Source organism: Cryptomeria japonica, chromosome 5 (assembly GCF_030272615.1).
Source record: "Cryptomeria japonica chromosome 5, Sugi_1.0, whole genome shotgun sequence".
In the NCBI taxonomy this organism is placed as follows: domain Eukaryota; kingdom Viridiplantae; phylum Streptophyta; class Pinopsida; order Cupressales; family Cupressaceae; genus Cryptomeria; species Cryptomeria japonica.
The window spans coordinates 863700292-863720695 of NC_081409.1; the positions used below are offsets into that span (position 1 = coordinate 863700292).

General features: G+C 34.3%; 1 protein-coding gene across 5 annotated transcripts in view; it reads left to right on the forward strand.

Annotated features, from left to right (window-relative positions):
• Positions 1-3407: 3407 nt before the first annotated feature.
• Positions 3408-20404, forward strand: part of LOC131036366 (probable RNA-dependent RNA polymerase 1) — a 66645-nt gene continuing 49648 nt past the window's right edge. For 2 of the 5 annotated variants that reach the window (XM_057968231.2, XM_057968235.2), the window contains exons 1-4: positions 3408-4103; positions 4388-5204; positions 5608-7511; positions 9114-9264. In XM_057968231.2, coding sequence (XP_057824214.2) covers positions 4689-5204; positions 5608-7511; positions 9114-9264 — 2571 coding nt within the window. In that variant the 5' untranslated portion in view covers positions 3408-4103; positions 4388-4688. Of the gene's footprint in view, positions 4177-4387; positions 5205-5607; positions 7512-9113; positions 9265-20404 lie in introns of all 5 variants that reach the window. The other 3 variants (XM_057968233.2, XM_057968232.2, XM_057968234.2) reach the window with 3 other exon arrangements.

Sequence of the window (20404 nt, forward strand, 5' to 3'; positions counted from 1 at the left end):
TAATGGTTATCGAAGACTTTGGGGGTTTTTGAGAAGTGACCTTTTTCTTAAGGAATGTGCAAATGATTAGTAGGAGGATTAGGCTAAAATGGAAGTGATTAGATGAATCTAGAAGGGGGTTTAGGCATGAAAGTGGATTTTGTAGGAGAATGCAAGTGGGAGGATATTTGAATTTTGTCTTGTGTGTGAAGTAGGGTACCTGCAACTGCAACACAAACACTTAATAGATCATTACAAGCATGGTTAGCAAATTGAAATCAAATGAAAGATAAACCATGACAAAGCGACCTACCACCTCCTAAGAGATGTGAGTGTGTATTTGCTCTCAGATCTAGATAAGCAATCCCAGCGACTTGACTACACCTAGATGGAGGATTTAAAATAATATGACGTGCAAGCTAGATGAATGCATGATTATGCTAGATTGATCCAAGAAACTAATTATGCTAATGATATGCATTGATTATGCTAGATGATGATGCAATTAATCTAGATGAGAGATTGATTATGCTACATGATTCAACAAATATGCTAGAGGATGATCGAATTAAGCTAGTTCTAAGATGCAATTGCCTATAAAAACAATGCTAAACTAGAATGTACTAGAGATGATATGCCTATAATAACAATGCTCTAAAATGAGAGGAGATGGGATCCTTTGTGCTCCAAAATGGGGGATATTTATAGGATTTCCAAGGCCAGGGGTGAGGTGGTAGGAATCAATGGTCAAGATTGAATTTGAAGATATCAAGGGTTAAATTGGAGGAGGTTGGAGAAGAGGTTGGAGGGAGGGACACTTGTCATCTCTGTGGTGACAAGTGTCAAGGAGTCTTGCTCATAAGAGGGTGTGTGTCCAAGGGAGGAGACATGTGGCCTAAGTGCCATGTGTCTCAAGGGGAGGATATCCAACCCATAAGAGGTTAGGATAAGGAGGTTAGGATGTGCAAGATAGGATAGGGTTAGCTAAACCCAGGATTATGTGGAATGGGTTAGGTTAGGTGGTTAAAAGTTAGGAGGCATGTGGGTAATTTGAATTTAAAAATTCAAATAATAGGAAAAAGGCTAATTAACTTTCAACAACTCATAAATTGATTTGTTTTAATTAACTAGGGGATTAGAAGAAATGAATTAGATGGGGGAGGATTAATTAATCAAAGGGGACTATTGAAATGAACCTATTAAATAAATCCTTAGATTTATTAATAAGCAGGTGAATGGAGGAATTTAATCAAATTGCTAGTGAATTCAATTAAATTGGGAAAGGGGATTAATTAAATAATTGCTTATTTAATTAATTGTCTTCAGACTATTTTTAGGTGTATACAAATTTAATTGAAATAAATTGATTTATTTCAAAAAGGTGGGTTACAACTTGCATTGGAAGGATATTTAAATAAATATTGATTTATTTAAATGAAATTAGATTTTTAATCAAATGTAAATTTAATAAAATGGGAAAAGGGTGATTTAATTAAATAAATACGATTTATTTAATTAAAGGCTAGAATGTGGCTAAATCAAATAAATTGAATAATTTATTTAATTAATAGAAGAAAGGGATGAAATTAATTAAATATGATTTAATTAATAGACGAATTGTTTTAGTGAAATAAATAAACATTGAATATTTATTTAATTATCATTAAAATTTTTAAATTTATGAAATCTTTCATTAAAATTATATATCAAAGTTGTATAAAAAATGCAAACAAATAATTTGTAAGAGATCAATAAATTATTATAAATCTTTAAAAAATTAATTTGAAAAAAATGAATCACCATTTACTTTTTCATAAAATTTAACTATGTTTTTAATTAAAATTGTAATTTACTAAATCTAATTGTTTATATAAAGAAATCATTGGCTAGGGTATTTGCTTGTTGATTTTTCTCCTCAAGTTGCTAAAAAAGTAAAAAGTAAATAAAATTGTTAGAGTAAAACAAAACAATCTTGTAATAAGAAGTTAAAAGTAAAAAATATAAATATAATAAGATAATTCTTAAGAGTTTTGAATACGATCTTTAAATAAGTAAAATAAACATTTTTTTAGTAAATGTAAATAATATAAATATAATAAAATAATTATTAAATGACTTTAAATTTTAGATCAAATTTAATAATTTTGAAATCCACAAAAATTAAAAAAAAATTCTCACATTAATATTAAGAGTAAGAGTAAGTATAGGCATTTTGTCATAAACATTTAGAAAAAAATTCTAAATGTTAAAGTAAAACAAAATAATCTTGAAGTAAAAAGTAAAAAGTAAAAAATATAAATATAATAAAATAATTTTCAAATAGTTTTTAATATGATCTTTAAATAAGTAAAATAAACACATTTTTTCAACAAATTAAATACACTTTAAAGCAAATAATATAAATATTAAAAATAATACTTAAATAGTTTAATATCTAAGAATAAAATAAAATAAATTTGATATAAATGAAAAAATAATGAAAAAGTTCTTACATATTAATATTAAGAATAAGTATAGGCATTTTGTTATAGACAATTAAAAATAAATAAAATTACATTTTACAATAACATAAAATAATCTCTAAGTAAAGGAAAATTTGTGAAAAAAAATAGATTAATATTAAGAGTTAAGTAATCTAAATTTTAGAGAAATAAAATAAACTTTGAAGAAAATTCATAGATTATTATTAAGAGTTAGAAATCTAAATTTTAGAATAAAATAAAAACATAATGTTCTAACATAATTAAATCACTCTCAAATTTTAAAGTAAATAACACAAATATAATAAAATAATTTTAAATAGGTTTAAATTTTAGAGGGAAAACAACATAAACAATTGTTATATACTATCCAATGATATAATTTGGTGTATGTTCTTTAGGTTTTAATGCTTATGCTCTTTAGGCTTTGGTGCTTATGCTCTTCATAACGCTATCTAATGCAACTCATGAAAATGAAGATTAGTGCAAACAATTTGGACAATTCATGTAACTATATATTTAGTGCTTAATTTTAGCACCACCATTTTTGATCACACGTTCACAAATTAAGATTTACAGGACTTTTTAAAGTCTAATATACTATGATTGACTTCCACATTGTACATGTGGAATATATAGCTTATCTTTTGCTTGGACCTTTACTTATGTGATTGCATTCATGTCTTTCAACACAATTTCAAAGAGACACTTGACAAAAAAGACTATATGCCATAAAAAATATTTAAAACTTCAAAAATTTTAACATATATTACTATCCTTGTAACCATTGCACCTCCATTTAATAGAAACGCTAGTATAAGAAATCTTCTTCAAATAAACTACCATGCCTCATGAGATCTACTATCAAACCCAAACTTTCTTCATATACTATTTTGTACCTTGATAAATAGCCACATAGATGCCTAACTTTCAATCCTTTAAAAAAAAAATATTTATACGAAGGTTCATTCATGATAGTGCATCCATGTTATTGGAACCATACTCAAATGATCGATCATCCCTCCCTTCTCGTTCGGTCATATTAATGGAGAAACAGCATGTTTAACACCTCTACGCGTGTCTATCCTTGTCTGCCTTGGCTTTTCGATCCCGAGTCTGAACGTCTTGTCAGTCACATGATTTTTGTGAAAAAGATTCAATCCCACTCCTACGAAACACGGAGATCACAGCTACACAGCTATAAATGCAGATCTTAAAAAAGTGCTTTGTAATCATGCACATCTTCATCGACATGCGTGCCTACTTTAACACCCTTCTCAAATCTACCGAAAATCGTTAGATTATGCCTCTTTGTTTCCAAAGCTTTTTTTCGGACTTACTGATAAAAGGATATACACAGTGAATATGTACAGAGGATCAGGAGAATGTCAAAAGTGGGTAATGGTGACTGACCAGAAACCACAGGGATTGTATGTTTGTATATGTACAGTGGGTCGGGTTTTTTATGGGAATTGGTTATAATGGTGAATATGGGATTTGACACAGTTAATTTACACAGTGAATATGCACACAACATCAGGAGGAAGACGTAGTAAAAGTGGCCAATGTTCCTTAAAAGAGAGCTCAAAGCAGGCCTGGAAATTGAGGGTGGACCGCCTTTTTTTTCCCAAAATACGTTTTTTGGTGCGTTTTGCTGCTACTTTATAGTCAGAACCTTTAGCAGGATACCTATGGTGCTTTTTAGGATCTTAAAAAAGTTAGTAGACCATCATGCTTTTCAGTGCTTTTTACTTCAAAAATAGATAATGTATTCCTATAATTAAATAATAATAATTCATTTTAAACAACGAAGACACTGTTTGTGTTTATGAGGACACCGAAACTCCATTTTTAGAATCTGTATAGAAAATAAATTATTGCAATTTAAAGTTCATTAATGCTAATAATTGTCAATTTTTTTTGAATAGACAGGCGTGGGGTCAAGGACTTCGGGCTTGCCATTAAGCTTAACTCATAGTCACTGTTCCAAGCAATTCAGTCTAATGTTAGAGGGATATGTTAGATGGTTTCTGATGGTACAAATATTGTGGTTTGGCTTTCTGGAGAAGGGAAATGGGTACAACAAACAGTGGGTGGTGATGGTGGATGCTGGAGTCTGGATATTCATACAGTAGATGTAGAGTTTGTCAGAAAAGTGGTGTGTGTGGAGTGTCCTGCATGCAAAATTTTCAAGACGGTCTTGAACTTCTATAGATTGTTGGCTTAATCATGGGTAGCTGCACTGTCAAAGTTTCAAACTTACCATTGACAATCATTGCGAAGGAGTTGGTGCAGTATCTGGAGGACATCGCTGGTAAGGACAGTGTGTTTTCCTGTGAGATCAAGACTGGCAGGATAAATTGGAAGTCCAGAGGATATGGCAGGGTCCAATTTGAAAACCCTGATGCAAAAGATGAAGTATGCAGGCTTTCTCAAATGGGGCTGCCCTTGCTTCAGAATGCTAACATCGTCCTTTCCACTATAGAAAATGACATGGTTCCCAGGGCAACATACTCAATTGGCAGACTGAAGCTGTTTGCAGGCTGCCCAGTGTTCCATAATGCATTCTGTGTTTTATGGTCTGCAACTGATGTTGTTTCCGAGTTTGCACTAAAAACAAAAACGGTTAAATTTTTTGTTACTGAAAGTGGAGTGGAATATAAGTTGGAGTTCAATTTTCAAGACATTGTTCAGACCTATACAGGCATTTTGAAAGAGACTGGGAGACAGGTTATTCTGTTTCAGGTATGTTTACTTTTCTCATTGCAGTACCCCCTCTGTTAGATGCATATATTCTAAGATTCTGTCCTAATCATTTTATTCTTCCTCTCCTGGAGGTTAAACAACCAATATTAGGATATGATATAAGCTATGCAAAATTTACAGTTTCAACTGACTTATCCACACGTCTATTGCTAGCCGCCGAACTTATAGATTATCCCATATTCTTAATATGCCATTTTTTATGCATAATATTTTCGTGGTAAACAAATTGCAAGGTTGAACGGTAACTTTCTCTATTACACATATGATTGAGCCTACTTAATTCACATATTTGGTACTTATAAACTTGAAATGGAACTGTGACATATTCTTGGTTTCAATGATATTAAAGTGAACTATAAACCTGAAATTTTACTTGTCTCAGTTGCAGTCCGGTCCAAGAATATTTTATAAGGTGGCCGTGCAGAAATTATCTGTAAGATTTGGTGAGGATCGTTACAAATTTTGCAAAGAGGACACTGAGCTCCAGTGGGTTCGAACAACAGACTTCTCAGGATTCTGTAGCATTGGACAGTCCAGTTCATTTTGTTTGGAACTTCCTGACAATGTAGAACTTGCTAAAATCATAGAAAGCATGCCTTTACACAAATTCATGGAAGAGGAACTTACTTTAGAAAGTGGCAATTCATTTTCACCCTTACCACAAATGGTGCCGAATATTAGTGCTCCAGAGGGTGTTAATCTGCCTTATGAGATACTATTCCAAGTCAATTCTCTCATTCATCGTGGGATACTCAGTGCCCCAACACTTTGTCCTCAATTTTTTGATTTGCTAAACAATGACAAGACACCGGCTTTACACATAAATCTGGCATTGGCAGAACTGCATAAATTTAAGTCAATATGTTTTGAACCAGAAATATGGCTTAACAATCAATTAAATAAGTTGCGAACTAGACACAATCAATTGAAATCTGCTACAATTTCTACAGATATTAGCATAATGAAATTTTACAGGGCTCTAGTTACTCCTTCTAAGGTCTACTTTCTGGGCCCTGAGCTTAATACTTCAAATCGGGTTACAAGGCAGTTTGCAGAGTACATTGATGATTTCCTCAGAGTATCTTTTGTTGATGAGGACTGGAGTAAGCTCCATTCTACCGCCTTAACTGCAAAAACTGAATTTGGGTTCCTAGCGAGGCCACAAAAAACACAAGTGTATAATAGGATATTGTCTACTCTAAAGGACGGCATTACTATAGGCAACAAAAGGTTTGAATTCCTAGCCTTCTCAGCCAGTCAATTGAGGGAAAACTCTGTCTGGATGTTTGCTTCCAATGACAATATTAGTGCTGACAGCATCAGAAAATGGATGGGCGAATTTAACTGTATCAGGAATGTAGCCAAGTGTGCAGCAAGAATGGGGCAATCATTTAGCTCTTCCAGGAAGACGCTAAATGTTAAGGAGCATGAGGTTGTCCTCATCCCTGATATCGAGGTCTGTACTGAAGGCATCAAATACTGCTTTTCAGATGGAATTGGGAAGATTTCTTTCCGTTTGGCAAAACAGATAGCCAATATATGTGAATTTGGTATCCCCCCTCCTTCAGCTTTCCAGATAAGGTATGGTGGCTATAAAGGTGTTGTAGCAGTTGATCCTACTTCATATCACAAATTATCTTTGCGACCAAGTATGCTCAAGTTCAATTCAAAGAATACAACATTGGATATTTTAAATTGGAGCAGATTTTTGCCTGCCTTTCTTAATCGTGAAATAATCACACTGCTGTCAACTTTGGGTGTTCCGGATGAGAACTTTGAATGCATGCAGAAAAAGGCAATGGTCCATTTAGATCAAATGCTAGTCAGCAGAGAAATGGCTACTGATACATTGCAGATGATGTTCTCTGGAGATGATCATAAGTGTCTGATTGAGATGCTAATGGGGGGCTACAGTCCAAATACCGAACCTTATCTTTCAATGATGCTTAAAGCATTCAGAGAATGTCAATTGGCAGAGCTAAAAACCAAGAGCCGGATATATGTCTCAAAAGGCCGCACCCTGATGGGATGTTTGGATGAAACTGGGACTTTAAACTATGGTGAGGTATTTATTCAAGTTTCTAGGGCAAACACCAAGCTTTTTGATGATGGGCTTTCTGATTCTGTATCCAAAGAAATGGACAAGAATTGTATATTGCAAGGAAAAGTTGTGGTTGCAAAAAATCCATGCCTTCACCCGGGTGACATAAGAGTATTGTGTGCTGTTGATGTTCCTGAGCTTCATCATATGATAGACTGCTTAGTTTTTCCGCAGAAGGGAGAAAGGTAAGTCAGTACACGAGGGCCCTGTTTTTTTGTTAAATTACTTATAAATAATATGTGTAATAGAAATGGCATTAAAGTAGACATTTTTAGTCAAAGACATTTAAAACAATTCTTTGAAGTAATCTAGCTACAGTCAGTACAATGTTAACACAGCAGCCAGATAAAGCTCAATATTCCCAAATTTCTATAGAGGCTTGGTGTGTAATGTATGACTGCAAACATATAAATTTAATGTCAAATTCAGCTGATATCTCTAATGGACATAGAAGAAAATGCCTACTCCACAATTTTCAACCTTTCTGGAGGGCAGTAACAGGTAAAACTATTTGCATGGAAGTAAATATAGCACTACGTAGTAGAGAAACTGCCAATATGTCCACAGATTCAACATGTTCAACGTGAGCAAGCAATGAAATCCAAGTAAGGAAAGTGTCTGCCTGTCTGTAACTCTTTGACAAGCCCCCTTGCCACCCTTCAATTCAGTCAAGGTATATGTTCAGCCTGTATGATGTCCTCAGAATATGGTTGTTGCAGAAAGAAACTGTACCTTGGGATAACATGAATAAACCTCTCACTCCCATGCTTCTACTTGTATGGCTGTCAAATCACTAGGAGAGCTTTTTAGTTTTGTTCTATTTCAAGCATCCACTTCAACACTATTAAATTTACAATCTTAAAAAATTGAGGGGCAAATTGCTTTTTGAATCCTTAAAGTTGGTATTTCCTGCCTGCGATGGACATTTTTGTTTTAAATTTTCTTGCATCTCAACCAGTTTGATAGCTCACCTGTCTTACTGTCATCTTTACTTTCCTTCCTTATAGTATGCATTTATCCTAGCTTGGTGCCATTTTTTGTTGGGCTGGTATAGAATTAGGCACATCCCGATTGAGATCAACATGCTAGCTAGTGAAGTGAACATTTTACCATATAGGAACTCTTTAGTTCTTGGACAACTTCTTTTTTCTTTTTTTTGCAATAATTTGTTTATTAAAGGTATATGCAAATAATTGTAGCAAATATTGTTGGCTTGAATTTAAAATTGAGCTAGTTTCCTGCATGAGTAAGTTCTATTCCATACATTTGTGAGATTTTGAGTGAATCTCATGTAGTCATATTCCACCATTCAGAACTTTGGCCTTCAACATTTTTGACCAATTGAAATATCACTATAAATTTCCATGGTAAATGGTGCTTAAATTTGTGCCATTGCTTCCAATTATGCAGTTTTAACGGTTCTTGATTGTCAAGGATAAATGGTAGTCCTTTTTAGACGGTTGCAGAGCTTCGGTTTTAAGATATTTTCTGATTAAATAATGAGTTCATCAAGAAAATATGAAAATGCAAATAAAGAAAATTCTGATATTCTCAAAAGATTGTAATTTCTTCATTTCACAGCTTAAAATTAGAAACATATAGAGGAAATCATATGACTACAACATATAGAGGAGCTTTGATAGGTCCTAGAAGAATATTTCTGCTACCCATTTATCCATGTATTTTTTGGTTTGAAGCTTCATATAATGCTTGCTAAAAACAATAAAAGAGGGTTTAAGACTCCATATACTTGCAGATTGAAAAAGTCTTGGCTATTGATTGTTTAGGCCTCATCCAAATGAGTGTTCTGGGAGTGATTTGGATGGTGACTTATACTTTATAAGTTGGGATGAATTGCTTATTCCACCAGAGCAAGATCCGCCAATGGACTATGTTGGTCGACCATCTGTTCAACTAGATCATGAAGTGACAATTGGGGTATGTACTTGCAATGCTCCTTTCTACATTGCTTATTTTTGCATTAAAACAATATCTCTAATTCTAGAATGATAATTGCATTTATATTTATAAATATAATTTAAATCAAAATCATAAATTTTATAATATTTAGATAATTCGGAAAATAATGTTATCTTGATTCTATACCATGTTTCTTCTTCAATTTGCAGCTATTTTGCTTAAATGTTTAACTCTAATTTTTGTTCAAGTTATGGGTTTCTGTCCAATAACTTGATAGGAGAGATAAAGGTTTTTTGCCCATAAATCACTTGATTTTTCCTTGGAGGATTTACCTCCTCATTGGCTGTAATTTTTTTTTTTTGCAAAGTCACTTCATATTTCCAATTGATTGACGATCTTTCAACAATGAAATGATCTTTATTTATATCTTATTATGAGGGAGTTACAACCTTTCACATACAACTACTTCCCTTTTAAGGAGTCACAACCTTTCTTATTCAACTGCTGCCCTTTGATAACTTATAGTTCAATTTTAATCTAAGCCTTCTTTATTCTCAATCATTAGTATGAAAACTAGCACCACCTTATTAGCATTATCTTTGTTACCAGTTTTAGAGAAGAGGTGTATGGGCAAGAAGGTCCCAACGGGTTCCAGCTTTCTCAAGTGGTGGCTAATTTATTTATGGAGCATTTTGAGAAACAGGCTCTATAATATTTACCTCTTAGGTCTAGATGGTGGAAAAGGTATGTGGATAATACAAGTGTGTGTTGGCAACATAGCATATATAAATTAGTAGATTTCAACACACATATTAATGGTGTTTTTTAATTTTCTGGAGGAAAGATAATGGGTCCTGTTGTGACCTTTTCACACATCGCCCCATTGCTAACGGGGACCCCCTCTTTGCCAGCTTCCTGCGTTGTTAGGTTAGGGTTTTGGCTGCTTAGTGGGCAATTTTGCGTTTCCCGTGCCCAAGTCTCAGAGTTTTGAAAAACACATCAACAGGTCCTTACTGTGATATGTTTATAAGAAAAGTACACATACCAATCTCTACATACATGAAATTCTCACCAAAATCTGCTTAGAATGTTGGTATTCCTTAACCACTAACACAAGAGCCTTTAGAGTATTAGATTAAGAATATTTGGAGTAGGAATTGAATTTTTCTTGGGTGTCTTTAAGAAGAATGCTAAAGGGCTTATTGATCTCCAAGGTCTTCCAACTCTCACATGTGGGTGTTAGTACTCCACATTATTATTTGTATGTAAACAATATGTGGAGAGTGTAATAAATTTTAAACTAACATGTTAATATTAATTTATAAAATAGGTATTAGCAATTGGTAAAATTAGTTGTCAAGTGGCTTGGGTAGTTGGTAAGTTGAAAGACTTTATAAAGCCATTGAAATGTAATAATCAATATATTGAAGATGATTGATTAATTAACGTGTTTGGGCCTTTGACTCTATTCATTATCTTGTTTTTTTTTAATATGGTATCAAAGCAAGGTTTCTTGTGAGACCTCTCTGTTCGCCCATTGTTCGACTGTCACTTATTAAAATAGTATGTGCAACAATTATGTAGTGCAACAACCATTGATTTGTCCATCCATTGTTCTTGGATTTTTGCCAACAATATTGTAGTGTATACCACGTGCAAACTTGTTGACATTCATCATCCACTTGCATTCTCCTCTTTGTAGACCTTGTTCACTCTTTTCGTTGTTCACATTCCATTTTGTTCACAATTTCATACCAAAATTAATTGTACATCCAAAGTTGCATTTTTGGTGTGCAAATGTTTAGTGTTGTAGAAAGGGTTTGAGTGTCTATTTTTAGGCATTTGCTTGCCTTGGATCATACTTTGTGGGATTTGTAAACCTTTGTTGATTCATTGGTTCTAAATCAAAGGAAGAACTAGAAAAGCCAAGCCATCTAAGCTACCGTCTTGCCTAGCAGCATGCTTACCAAACAAAGATAGCCAAGACTAGTGAAAGTAGTAGACTCTGTTGATCCAAATGCGATCAATGGATTCCACAATCGATTTGGTTGTTGGCTCCGCAACATTTCTTCGCATCTTAGTATAGGTGGGTGGAAGGTAGAAAAGGCCCTGGCTTCCCTTAGCTTGGTTCCATATTCGGGTGGGTAGTTACATTACTAACGATCTCAAATGATTAGATCATGTGGTCAAGGTTAAAGCATCTGAGGCAAATCCGTATTGATATCAAGTTATAGATCAAAACCCATAACCACTAGCAACTAGGGCATAAGCAAGGGTTTAAGAACCAATCATGGGGTAGGGATCAATGGGGTTTATATGAGTTTGTTTTGCATTGTTAACAATGCTACAATAGATTTGGCAAGGCAATAACAATTTGACACTTTGCAAGCTTCTCATGCTTATTGATCATCTCTTTTATTTGGTCATGAGCTCCCTCAATGTCTCACACAACTGCCACCTAACTCAATTCATAGGCAACATGCATACCCTCTTGCAAACATGAGTAGTGAATTGATCAAAGGCGACCTTTTGATGCACTTTAACAATTAGTTTGGTTCAAATCTCCTTGTAGTGATCTTTGTGAACGATTTGGATTGCAACACTTAGATGAACTTGTCTCATTGGTTGCACTTTGGCTACAATCTCGCAATGGAGACCTAATTTATTGAATTGTGAATTCTAATCCTAAACTGGGTAAGGAAACTTTGTTTTTTAATAAAAAGCCAAATTCAATAGGTTTTCTATTCATAATCTTAGTAAGATTAATAGCTCAAATGGTGGGAGATGTTTCAATAAAGCCAAAGAAGAGTGGAGGCCCAACTCTTCTTAAACCCTTTTTTTATTTGGATAGAAACTTCTTTTAGAGAATTTTCTGCAAGGACATTTTTTTCGATGGAAACAACAAGAGATGATTTTATTTTGCAATCAAATATTTGTGAGCAATATCTTTTTAAAGCAGAATTTATTTGTAAAGATGCATTATTGGTAGAAGTTAACATCCAAGGAGATTTTCCATTGAGGGGGAGTAAATATGTAACATGTAATCCTACCTAGAAGATGGTGGCAATGGCTGACCCAAGCCAACAGTTAATCCGTAGCAGCAACACAACAGGTGGTGGCAATGATTGACCCAAGCGAATCATTGATGCATCTCTAGAACAAAGTTTGTCACCACATGTTAGCACCGAGGGGGAGCAGTGTCAGGAATTAGTTCTCACATTTGGGTGGATGTTAGTCCTCCACATCATTATTTGTATGGAAATAAATGTGGAGTGTAAAAAATAATAAATTAACTTTTTTAATGTTTTTTTAAAAGGTATTAGTAATTAACTAAGTTGTAGGGTTCATTGAGTACTCCCTCATACGTGTATGGGTTTGGCCCAGGGTCTAGGGCTGGGACAGCTTTGGATTTTCCTAGGGTCCAACTTGTGAACTTTGAGTTCTCGAGGCAGACCCAGGCAAACCCCAAGAGGGCTCACATCCACACCACCCATAAATAAAAAAACAGGAAAAACACTTCTTAAAACAATTTTAAAATGCAAGAATATCCTAAATATCTAATTTCACCCTAAAGTGAGGGTACCTGACTTCTTTTGCCTCTAGCTGGCATGAATTTTTCATAGTCCATGTAGCATTGAAAAGATTGCTTCTGGAGTCAGCTGTGTATGTTTTTGAATCAAGGTTTTGGATCACACTCAGTGATCCCTCAGTAGGATATGCTCAAATGAAGACCTTCAAAACCACACAGACCTTCATGGCACACGCTATTTTCATAATCTTTTAAAAGGAAAAAACAATGCTTATAAAGTCAAAAATCCAATATTTTTGGAGTGTCCAACATGGCCAAAGTGGCTTTTGAAGGAAAAAAAATTGTCTTCACAATGTTTTTTTTTTCACATTTTCTGTACATAGTTAGACTGGTCGAGTTTTTTGGTGAGTATTTGTTAAAAAAATTAGCAAGTTTTTTGAAAAAATCAGCACCTATACTCAATGAGTTAAACTTGTGAAAACCCACTAGCAGAAAAACTGTTCAAGAACCACCAAGTGCATGATGAGCTGGTGAACAATGCCTTTGGGTGTACCTTGAGTGTTTTTTTTGTGTATACTGAAGGTTTCTTTGATAAATTGAGGTTTCTTTGATAAAAGGCTAAGTGTTTGAACCAACGTAAAATAACATTCATTTTTATACCTTGACTAAGAAAGATGTTGAGATTAGCTAAGGACAAATTGGAGCCAAAGCATAAATGTGGTGTGTACTGCATTGAATGCATATGTTGTTCCATATATTTAGGAGACAAGAAGATTCAATAGTACAAGGGTCAGAGAACTCTACAAGGACATGAAAGGACTAAGTAGTTGGCTTGGGCAGGGAATAATTATGTGACCTAGGTAATTGTGGTGAAAATCATTATCTAAGAAGACGACCAAAGGAATCTGTATAGATCAACAAATGTGAGCAAAGCCTTAATATAGATGATGATCTTGTCTTATCTTCTACTTGGAGGCCCATTATTAAAACAATAAAAATGCTTGTATTGCCCTAGTAAATTGATCCTTGTTTTATTAATTAGTTGTTAGTTGTTACAATCACTAAATTTTTAGCAGCTAATTTCATTTAGTATATTTTGTTGGTGAGTCCTATGATGACATCATGTACCTAACTAGAGTCGTCTATGTAAGGATCTCTCATCCATTTTGTAGAGTATCAATCCATCTTGATGAGGGGCCTCTTCAGCTGTTTGAAATGTTGTTAAAAATGATTTTGTACACGGTTTTACCTGGAAAACCTAGACTTGGCGTATAATTACTCTTTGTTTATCATATTGACTGCTAAATGTCATAAAAATACATCTTCAAAATCAATGTCATGTGCCTCCTATGATGATAACAATTTGATGGTATTACAATTGTCTGCTTTTTTAAAAGAATTATTGTGTTTTTTAAGTAGGCAATATGACATATTTTTCCCAGTACTATGGACCTTTTTTTTCTCCATATTAGATGCCAATCATATAAAACACTCTGTACAAAGGTTGCTATCTTATTGGCCATGAAGCCCCTACTCCTAAGATTGATCACAAAGTCCTTGCTGCTAAGGTGGAAGATCATATTGGAGTTGGTAGAACTATTACAAAGATTGCTTTTTGGCCCCAAATTTAGGTTGATATAGCCAGGTTCATGCAAGAGTTTACAATTTGTTTTATGGGAAACCAATTAACTGAAACCAGTGCTCAACTGGCCTTGGGAAGGCATATCCTAAGATTTTCTAGGTGGTGGTTTACGTAAGCCTACACAAATGAATGATAATTTGTTTGTCATAGTAAATTGTTTCAGCAATTTGTGCTTCTTAATTCAATGCAAGAAGACCTTTGTTGGAGAACCATAGAAAACTTTAATCCATGTATTGGTTCACTTTAATTTGCTTCTGTAATGTCAGATTGAGAGACTTGATTCTTGAGCTGTTTCTTTACCACATTGTGAAGCAAGAAGGAAACTAAATTACAAAGGTGATCATCTGAAAGATGCCAGCTGAATCTTTCCCAAATCTGATAGGTTTGCCAACTGAATTTTTCTTTGACCAGTGGAGGTTTTGTTTCAAGTTTTGAATGAATTTTGTGGTTTTGTAGTTTTTAGGGTTTTTACTTGAGATTTGGCAATGATGAATGAAAAGCAAATACAATACACAGAGCAATTAACTGAAATGAAACTTCGGGATTCTGATTTTTATTAACAGCAAATTACAAATCAAATGAAATCACTACTAATTGCATCCAGAGCCAAAATTGGCCTACCGGGTGTCCTAGCTTGCCTAGTTGAGCTTCCTTATTTGCCTGAACTGAAGAAATTATTGAATTTGGTGCTTCCAATGTGAATCAACAGCACCAATGAGTTTTATTGGTCCTAAAATGAATTACCAAAACACAATAATAAAGAATATTGCTGGTCTAGGTCAATTTTCAGAATCTTGCCAGGCACTACCCCCTGAAAGTGACACTTTTCCTGAATGAATTGTTTGTACAGGTCTTATGCTTGCTGGATTCTTCACAAAAACCACTGATCTGCTGTTTTGAGACCCTAACCATGAATTCTGGGCAGTTTATTGCAGTTAAAACCCTTGTATTTATTTCTTATGGTCCCTAGGCAAGAAATGATGGTTGGACCCCGCCCGGAAAGGTACGATCTGCAAATTAGGCTTGCTGTACTCGCTGGTAATCCTCTGTATTCTGCTCTGAATTGAATTTGATTCTCTGAATTTTCTGTCCCTGCTCATAAAACTCCTAATTTGACCCCCCCTACGGCCTGATGTGGAGTTCCCTGGTGTACGGCTGTGGTGTTGGGTGAGAGGGGCTACGTCCTTTCACCTGCAAATGGAGGTTTCTGTCCCCAAATTGCTCCTAAGCCTCTGCAAATGTGGTCTCAGACCTGCTGGAGAGAAGATGTAAAAATATGAATCGTTGAATGCAAGAATTGAAGTTCAAACTTCATTTTATGCCTTTAAATCCTAACACACCTCCTTTAGAAGAGATTCTAAGATTCCAAAAGAATCTTTCCTCTTCCTTATATACATCCAGCCTTTAGGGTGAACTTACCATGATAAAATTCACCACTTTTTAAAAAACAACTTTGGCCTAGGGAGATGTGCCATGGTCATATTTTATATTTTTTCTTTATAAAGTTACATTTATAAAAAATTACTAAATATAGCAAAAAGTAACTTATAAAGTCTTATAATAAGCTTTTTATGAATTTTCTTCAACCAATGGCAAATTTGACTAAGTGTGAGACCTCTGGTATCTCCTAACCTCTTAACTTCACCTGCATCAGCATGGATGGCTAACAGGTGAACCTAAGTATCTGGATGATGTCCTAGAAAGTGGGGACATTACAAACATCTTTACACCCATAGACAAGTGGTCAGATTCAAGTATTAACCCACTAACTTACCAATTGGCAACGGAAATGTCAAGGGATGGTTGCCCACAAAACTAGATGGTATCAGAGGCACATATATGGTATTTAAAATCTATGCTGTCTAGTGGTTTCACAAAACCCATGCTGCTAAGACAACTGATCAGAGTCTGTAAAAGTGTTACAAGTATACAAAGATTACGTGGCCCAAAAATGCAGGTTGATGTAGCCAACTAAAGACAAGGATTTGGGCTTTCCTTATGGGTAAACCAAATAACTAATAGCAGTCTCAACTGGCGTCAATCCAGAGAGTTTCTAGGTGGTTTACTGAAAACGATTATTTGTTTGCCATAGCAGACCTTTATTTGACAAGAAGAAAAACACAAAATTTTCATTCAGGAATTGGTCCACTGTAATGTCTCCACTTGGGAATTTCCTTAATTTAATCCCGAAACAACAAGTCCAACTTAAAGTGAGAACTATAATATAAAATTTACCCAAACTGAAGATATTTTATTATGATATTTAATTTAAAATTCTGAGAATAGTTCAAACTTCAAAGGATAGGACTTATTTCCTAATTTGAAGAGTGTTGATGTTTATGCAATGGATATCTGATGTACATGATATGTCTTCTCCTTTCTATATGAATCTTATATTATACAAGATTAAAGGGTTATATTATTATTGATGTATTGATCAACTGTCATCTCTGATACCTTTTTGAAATATACGTACAGTATATTGTCTAACAATACTTTGTTATGATCCTTGATGATAACATAAGCCAATTAAATCTGAAGTAGTATGTTGATCACTGCTTCAGATCCTTGTTCAACAAATTTCAGTCTTCAGTAATGGTTTGATAGGACATTGACTGATATATAAATCCTCTTGCTTACGTGGTGAATTCTGGACTAACTGTGATCCTTAAGGGATCGATTGAATGCTGATTCAATTTTCTGTTAGTCTATTTGGGCACTCAGAATTGAATAAATATAAAATATTCATTCCTCTCTCTCACACTCCATCACAATCTCATTATATATCCTTTTAAGGAATGAACAGGAACATCTAATGCTGATGTCATTCCTTGAAGGTCATCGCCCAAGATCCACAGCCATTCGTGAAATCTTTAGAATGTAATTGCTTTTTCTGATAGATGCCATTGATATATGATCGATGTAGAATAAACTCATAAGTGTGTTGCATGAATAATTTAAGGTTCTTGTATGGTTCTGCCGCTTCCCTTTGGAAGAGTGAGACAGCCGAAAATATTCTGCGTATATTGATCCCTATCTATCCCCCCATCATCATCATTTCCAATTTCTATAAAATTAAATACCTTTATCTTCTAATAGTCACTCTTTGAATGGATCCCTTTTTGGAAGAGACCTGTCTTTCTCTAAACTAATCGCTGCCTTATAGAACTAACATTTTAATTATGCTTTCTTATTCTTCGAACAGATTGCTATTGCTAATATATCGATCGTACCTTTTGAAGAAAATTTAATTAAATGCATCCCTTGATCGTACCTTTTTACCAGGCAACTAATGTATCTTTAGAAGAGTATTTTCTTAATCAAAATTTCACCCTTTGGTAATTACATATTGTCAAAACTAATTCTGTGTAATGGTTGCTAGTGTTGAGACATGGACCAGCTAGGACTCGAACCTAGGACCTTCCATACGCTGCTGGAGTGCTCTACCACTGAGCTACTGGCCCCTCTTGGACCAGTCCATCGTCGGTCCGGGTGTGGCTTATTTCCAACACCAACAGCTAGTTTATTGTTGTTTTATAACCAACCGATGCATCATCATTCATTGCTAATTTAGATCGCTGCTTAGTCTTCATTAATCACTGTTTAACCTTCAATAGCTGCTTAGGATATGCTTGTTTCATATTTTGGAAGGATTTATATTGTCGCAAGGGAGACCATTCTGACATGCGTCAGATCTGGTCTACCACAAAGTTTACCATTTGATATGCTAGTAGCAGCAATCAAGCTCAAGGAACCAGTGAGTTGAAAACTTTTTATTTGTGTTTTGTCAATAATATAATATTGTAATATTTAATATTAATGTTTAATAAATATAAATTATATATTAAATCTTGTTTATTATTATTATTAAGATTTTATTTAGTTCCTTCTCTTCATTTATTTGGTTATATATTTATATTTTATAGTTTAATTATATTTTTTTTGATCGATAAAAGGCCGAAGCCAAAATTTTATTATTATTTTATAAAAAATTTTACATCTCCATTCAGTGTGGGCACCGGTAGGAAAGAATGGAGATAAGAAAACCTCCGGTCTAGCCCAGATCCCTTCTGGGATCAGATAATATAACCAACTGTACAATTTTACAAATCCTCATCAGAGGTAGGAGGCTGACATAATAAGACATTTTAGATTCTTTCTGTACATTAAATCTTTCAGCACTTTCCGGTTGAATCCATCATCCACTCATTGATAAATCCACAAAAGCATCGAGTAATGACTTCTGACCTGTTTCCCAAATCTGCAAGACCTTATAGCAACATACTTTGCCAGACTGTTAGAAGCATAGTAAACATAATAAATTGCAGTAACCATATAATGAATAGTTACGTCTTTCTGTTAAGTAAGAGGATTATAGCCTGGATATCCCTTAGCTTGAAACCACCTTAACCTTTTGGGTTTCAATTTAAGAGATTATCCAGGCTACAATTCTACCTACTAATGGAAAGGATCAATTTCTTTCAGATTCATAATTACTTTTAACTCTGCAGATATCAGATTCTCCCAAACATAAGCATTTTCATATGTATCTGTATGTGTATTTAAATGCCAAAATGCAAAAAAACTATCAATGAATCTGCTAGAATCATTAGAATATACAGATGAACCCAGAAATCAATATGCCATGAGAAAGGAGTGAAACAACATAAGGGCAGAGGGTCTGTTCAGATGATTACTTCAATAGAGCTTACTAATTAACTGAAACCATGAAAATTCAGAGTTAACTACTACCCCCCACCACATAACTTCAACAAAAGACCTGCTGACCGTTCATCTATCGATAGAAAGGAACCGAATGGACCCAACATTATATATACAGGGTGTCTCAAACCGAGACCAATCGAATGTTAGGCTGTTCTTAAGGATCCCCTACTTTCCAGCAATCCATGACACAGAGATCAGAAATTACTGTCCCAGTTTAACCACAAGGCATGAATCCAAAAATAGGATAATTATCAACTATAACCGATATGCATAATCTTAAAAAACCGAATCTCAAAAAATCATAAACCAAAGCTCAAAGACACAAATACAGGCAGACCCAGTTCGCCATTGCCATAAGAATGAAACAACATAAGGGCAGAGGGTCAATCCAGATGTTTACATCAATAGAGCTTACAAATTAGCTGAGACCATGAAAATTCAAAGTTAACTACTACCACCCACCACATAACTTCAGCAGAAGACCTGTTAACCATACATCTATCGATTGAAAGAAACCGAATGGACCCTACATTATTTATACAGGGTATCTCAAAATGAGACAGATCGAATGTTAAGCTGTTCTTTAAGATCCTCTAATGTCCAGCAAACATGACAATGAAACCAGAAATTACTGTCCCAGTTTGACCACAAGGCATGAATCCAAAATTAGGATTATTATCAACAATAACCGAAATGCATAATCATAAAAGCCGATTATCTACAAATCATAAACCAAAGCTCAAAGACACAAGACCTATCAGACCTTGAATGCCAATGAAAGAAATGATATACACCTTAATAGAGACTGTACCTTCGCAGCCCAGAATCCACATAATTCATATATCATTCATAGGAGGGATGACCTGCACGAGCCGATACAGAGAGACCAGACTACTACCAAACACCCTCCTACACTACTAAAACACCCCTTGCACTCACTCACAGTCTTGGTAGTCAAGGGAACAGTTAGATACAAGAATCATATGTGAAGGTTCAAATATGTATATATATAAATATATATATTTATGTATATATATGTACTCATAAATATATAAATTCTGTAATTATATATGTATATATGTGTGTATGCAAATGTGTAATATTCTATTTATTCCCATGCATACCCGCACATATACATATATATATGAGAATATGGATATATGTATATATATATGATTGTATATATATACACATATCTATATATATGAATATATATATATGCATATATTTATATATGTGAATGCATCATGTAACATAAATCA